Source organism: Bidens hawaiensis, unplaced genomic scaffold, assembly GCF_021521415.1.
Source record: "Bidens hawaiensis isolate Kalapana, Puna unplaced genomic scaffold, B.hawaiensis_p1.1 tig00006734_1, whole genome shotgun sequence".
In the NCBI taxonomy this organism is placed as follows: domain Eukaryota; kingdom Viridiplantae; phylum Streptophyta; class Magnoliopsida; order Asterales; family Asteraceae; genus Bidens; species Bidens hawaiensis.
This window is the reverse complement of record NW_027491459.1, coordinates 1,042,488-1,048,353: the sequence shown is the minus strand read 5'-3', so window position 1 is coordinate 1,048,353 and position 5,866 is coordinate 1,042,488. Positions and strand designations below refer to the sequence as shown.

The following is a 5,866-nucleotide window of genomic DNA, read 5'->3' as shown; positions in this document are numbered from 1 at the left end:
AAGAAAGAAAGTATGTAAGTAAGAATGAAGGCATGAGTACTTATGTGTGTATGAAAGAAAGTTATGAGGTTAAGTACGTATGTATGTAATAAGGTATTGTATGGTATTGTATGATTAACTAGAACTCACTCAGCGTAGCTGACTTTTAGTATGCACGCAGGTGAGTAGGTTGAGACAGCTGGCTTGAGTGGAGGACACATGGCAGAAGACTAAAGCCTGGCATCTGAAGATCTGATATGTTTTATAAGTTATGTTTTGATTTTGAAAGACAAGAGGAATGTTTTAAGACATGATTATGAATCGATATGTAATGTTTTATGAAAGTTTTATATTCCGCGTAAAGTTTTTAATTAACTCTGATATTTAGAACTGTGTTTATGAGTAAATCCAACACGAAAGTAGGGTTACCGGTAACGGGGCCTTACAAATTTAGACCCAACACCCAACCCAGAATCTCTCACGTTTTTTTCGGGTTCGGGTTTAGGTTTTCTTGGGTTGGGTTAATCGGGTTCCAGGTATCTAAGAATACGGAAATAAAAACCACAACACTAAAATTAAAGCATCGTGTAAAATCTCAAGAATTACGTTAAGTATATGAAATTTAGTTTAATTATGTCTTTTTTTATATGATCTGTTTTATAAAGTATCCATAAAAATTATTACATAGCGATAGACAAATGAATACCGGAAACTTTTCGCTCTATAGAAAGAAAAGGTTTCAAGGTTTGACCATGTTATAATGAGCTTTTGAAAATGGATGCACTAGTATTATTTTTTTCTTTTTTTAAACCGAACAACTGAAAGGTATGTATATATAAACCGAGTACAAGCAAGTAAAATTATGGATGCGTAGTTGATGCTACTATGTAATTTATAAAACAAAAGAAAAAACAAAAGATTTTCTAAATTTTCTACCATGTCATTTTCGGTGTGGTGAGAGAGAAGTGTAATTTAATTTGTAGTACTTTTTAATTTTAATGATGTACACATCCATCCATGGCAGAAAACAAGAAGGGACACCATAGGGGACACCTACAACAGGATAGAAGCAGTGAAACCCCAAAACCCACACCTACACTTTCAATTTCTAGAGAGAGAAACACACACTAGAGATTTTTCTTTTATCTTGAAGCAGAAACATGGAGCTCAAATGGTGACATGAAGATAAAAGGTGTGTGTCACCAATTTAGTCTATATATGTTTAACACTTTCATGACTTCAAATCTGAATCAAGTCAAAAGCTTTCATCTTTTGGCTAAAAAGACAAGATTTCTTGAAATTTGTTCTTGTTTTGCTAATTTTTATTTTATTTTACTTTTTTTGTTTTCTTTTTCTGGGGTTTGATGGGTTTTCTTTCTTGCTCATTTATTGAGCTAATCTCAAAGCTTCAAATCTCTAAAACCCACAAAAATATATAATCATTTTTGGAGTTAAAATAATAAACAATCTTGTAAGTTTTTCCCATTACTTAAACTTGTTAAATTCTTGTTTTTTTGTTGGTTTACTTTAACAAATTGAACACATTTTGAACACATCTGAAACCACAAAATCTACAAACCTAAAAAAAAAGACATTTTTGCCCTAAAAGTAATCAAGATTTCTTGAAAGCTGTTCTTGTTCATATATTGTTGTTATTTTCTTCATATATTTTTTTTTATTTTTATTTTATTGAAATTTGAATCCATCTAAAAGCTCCAAATCTTGAATACCCACATCAACTTTTCATTTTTGGACAGCAAAAAAAATAATAATAATAATGTGTAATTAAAACAAGAAGCTGAATTTGACCCAAAAGTGTCACTTTTTTTTTAATTTTTTACTATTAATAAAAATGTGTAATTAATTGTTTAAAAATGTTTATAGGGTTTGAATTGATTTGATTTGATTAATGGTGAACAGATGAGAGGTATAGTTGCAAGTTTCCAATCTTCAAATAACTGGAAAGAAGTACTCAGTAATAATAATAATAGTAATAATAATGAACCCATATCTGTTCTTGACACTCGCCGGAGCCCCAGTCCTTCCACCTCCACCTCCACCCCCTCCTCCTCCGTGGGCGGCGGCAATAACACCACCCCACCAATGCTAACTGTTAATGAGTGGCCGGAGTTACAACCAATTCCGCCTGAATATGAACTGAGATTTGGTGGTGGGTTGGAAGACTGGGAAACCTTGTTATCTGACCGGTGGATCTCCGGTGACTTTGATGATGCATCTTTAAGCTTTCAACAGCTTTTACAGACCAACCAAATTGACCAAAATGCCCCTCCCGGTTCCGCCACCGTGTTTGAAGCTCCTGCAGCTGCAAATTTTAACCTCCAAAACCACTTTCCACAGCTACCGCCTCCACCTCCACCTCCGGTGCAATTCCACCGCCATAACATTCCGAAAGCTCCGGTTTATGACCCGGGTTTTCAAAAAGATTCGATTTTGAATCCGGGTTTTCGAAAAGTTTCGATTTTGAATAAAGATCAGGAATTACCACTTGAAAAACCATCTGCGGTGGCGGTAATAAAACAAGAACCACCACACCAGCACCAGCAGCTTATCTGTGACCACCTATTCGCGGCGGCTGAGCGAATGCTCTCAGGAAACCGCTCACACGCGCAAGGGATATTGGCGCGGCTCAATCACCACTTCACTTCGGGCCCAATTATTAACAAACCGTTTCAACGGGCCGCTTTTTATTTCAAAGAAGCAATGCAAATGCAATTACAATCAAACCTTAACCCGAACCGAATAACCGCACCCGTTAACAGTATGTTCAAGATGGGAGCTTATAAAATGTTTTCAGAAGTTTCCCCAATTATTCAGTTTATCAACTTCACTTCAAATCAGACACTTATTGAATCCATTGGAGATGCTACAGACATTCACATTATTGATTTTGATATCGGGTTTGGTGCACAATGGGCGTCGTTTATTCAAGAACTTCCATTAAAAAACAATGGCTGTTCACTAAAGATTACCGCATTCGCTTCCCCTTCAACGCACCACCCGTTAGAACTTGGGCTCATGCACGAAAACTTATCACAACTCGCGCAAGAAACTGGGGTTTCTTTCAAGCTTGAAGTTGTGAACTTTGATTCATTCGATCCACGATGGTTTACGGTTTCCGAAACCGAAACTATCGTGGTGAATTTCCCGATTTGGTCGGTTTCCACTCGGTTATCGTCAATTCCATCAATTCTCCATTTCGTGAAGCAACTCAGGCCGAGAATAGTGGTGTCGGCTGATCGAGGGTGTGAAAGGCCGGATTTACCCTTCCCGGGTTACCTTCTTAAGGGTCTTCAGTACTATGAAGTTTTGTTCGACTCCGTTGATGCTGCTAATGATGTTTCGGATTCGTTAAACAAGATCGAATGTTATCTTTTTCGGTCTCAAATTGAACGGATGGTGTCGGGTAAGCTTCAATCTCCTGAGCCAATGCCTCATTGGAGGTCGCTGTTTGCAGCCGCAGGGTACTCGTGTGCCAAGTTTAGTAACTTTGCTGAAATGCAAGCGGAATGTGTGTTGAAGAGGATGCGGGTTCAGGGGTTTCGCGTTGAAAAGAGACAGGCAGCGCTTGTTCTTTGCTGGCAGGATCACGAGTTGATGATGGTTTCGACTTGGAAGTGTTGAATATGAAGATGAATTAGAGGTTTTGATGAAGTTTGAAGTCTTTGGATCAAGAACCTGTAGAATAAATGTTTGAAGTAATTAATGTCCTTTGCTTGGCTGTTTGAATTTGTAAACTTTGGTTTATTGTGATTGATCATAATATGATTATTATCTATCTGGTCTTGACTGTTTATTAACAAGAAGTTAATAAAAAAAGTTGTGTAACCAGACTATAATGCGTATAATCCATTTATCGAAATAAGTCAACATGTTAGAGCATTCTCATCCCATCCATATCTTCTTCTCCGTCTTTAAATCTAAAAAAGATCTATTAAAAGCTAACTTCATTTCATCCCTCATTTGTTTACTTCAATTCTATATTATAAAAAGTTATTATATCTATTTTTATATATAAAAAGTAGTTATATCAATTTTTATATATAAAAAGTTATTATTCATTTATTCACCATTCTTTATATTATCGTGAGTCTATAAAGACGAGAAACACGCCCTACCTGCGTTGCGCGCATATAATGTATATATGTGGACTCTAGGATGGACAAAAGTGAGATTGCACTAATTTGGACGTTATGTTATTAATTTTGTGAAAATAACGTTAAAAGTGGCGGGAAATTAATCAGATATTATGTGGTGGCGTTGACTGCTAAAAGACAAGAGTATATGCACCAATCAGCCGATACCTAATGATTTAGTGTTATGTGCTTTATGTCCAATACTTGATGCAAAACTATTATTGAGCTGGGGGTCTTACCGGAAACAATTTATCTATTCCTACAGGGTAGTGGTAACACTGTCTATATCTTACCATTCTCAGACCATACCATAGCTTTGCTATTGTTGGACTTTACTGAGTACGATGATGACAATGTATAAAAACAAGAAATATAATAAAATAATTGTTTGTGATGAAGATAAAGATAAATGTGGATGGGTTGTGAGAGATTTTAAAAAATGAGTATTAAATAATTAAAAAAGTATGAATTTTTAGTTAAATTATAGGATAAAATGATTGATGGAATGTGAAAGCTTTTGAAGATATAAATGGGTTGGTGGTTGTAATTATATATAGATTTTTTAGACCTTTTATAGATTTTTTTATATATATTTTTTACTTCAACTTTAAAAGATTTAAAATGTCTTTAAACGTGTTAAAAAGGCCTATTAAGGAACAACCAATATAATAAGGGATCCACATCCTATCATACTCTTCTAATAAAAGAAAATAATTGTGATACATGTCACTTTGTGATTAAACCTCACAATTATTTTCCCACCTAAACTAAGATATTTATAAGTTTATAAATTATAAATATATGTTTTAAATCTATCCATTTACTTTTTCGATTAACTTAGTATACTATATATATGTTAACATGTAATGATGGTATATACCAATCGCTTTCATATATAAAAAAGTTTATCATATTTAATTTCTTAGTTTTTCTATTAATGATTGTTTTGGGTTTATTGTGGAACTTAAATTTGATTATTACGGGTTAAAAGTTGGTAAATAAATTTTTTGATACAAGTTAACTACATGTCGCTCAAAAATTGTTATGGATCAAAATTTGTTACAAGTTAATGTTCTTCTTTCCTTTTATGGGTGATAAATTGATAAATATATCAATAAAGATATGAGAATTCTTCTTATTAAAATGGGTTTATAACCAAAATTCTTTCACTTATACATATATGATACTGAGAAAGAAATTTTCAATATAAGGAGCGTTTTTTGGTATGTTTTGCACGTGCATTTTTTATTAAGTTCATTTTTTGAAAAAAGTAAATTTATGATCTAAATAAAACCAATGTATGTACGAATGATATAGATACAAGAATAAATGTAATACATTTTTTCAATTATTTTATGAATTATTTTCTTTACTTGTAACTTTATAATATGGATCATCCCGTGTGTTACACGGGCTTTAAAACTAGTGATATACCCAATAAACACATCACTAGGGGGGGAAGGGGGGGGGGGGGTGGATGTGGTGGCATCACTCATCAGTCATCACACACCCCACCCAATCAAATGGTGCCACATCACCAACCCCAAATCCATCACATGTGATGGTTTTTTACTGGGGTGGTGGTGTGGTGTGATGATGTGTGATGGAATTTTTTTTTTGTAACTTAAAAAATTAAAACAATATTTAATAGAACTTAAAAATAAAAACAATAGTTTACTAGAACATAATTCAACTTAAAAATTAGAATTAAAAAATTAAAAGTTACAATAAAC

General features: G+C 33.9%; 1 protein-coding gene across 1 annotated transcript; it reads left to right on the top strand.

Moving 5' to 3' along the window:
- The first annotated feature begins 1,119 nt into the window (after positions 1 to 1,119).
- Positions 1,120 to 3,628, top strand: LOC143633444 (scarecrow-like protein 6). Its single transcript, XM_077101758.1, has 2 exons — positions 1,120 to 1,171; positions 1,900 to 3,628. The coding sequence occupies exon 2, from the start codon at positions 1,900 to 1,902 to the stop codon at positions 3,619 to 3,621; it is 1,722 nt and encodes a 573-aa protein (XP_076957873.1). The 5' UTR covers positions 1,120 to 1,171; the 3' UTR covers positions 3,622 to 3,628.
- Positions 3,629 to 5,866: the final 2,238 nt, after the last annotated feature.

Coding starts and splice junctions, on each gene's coding strand:
- LOC143633444 (XM_077101758.1), top strand. CDS start 1,900: ATGAGAGGTATAGTTGCAAGTTTCCAATCTTCAAATAACTGGAAAGAA.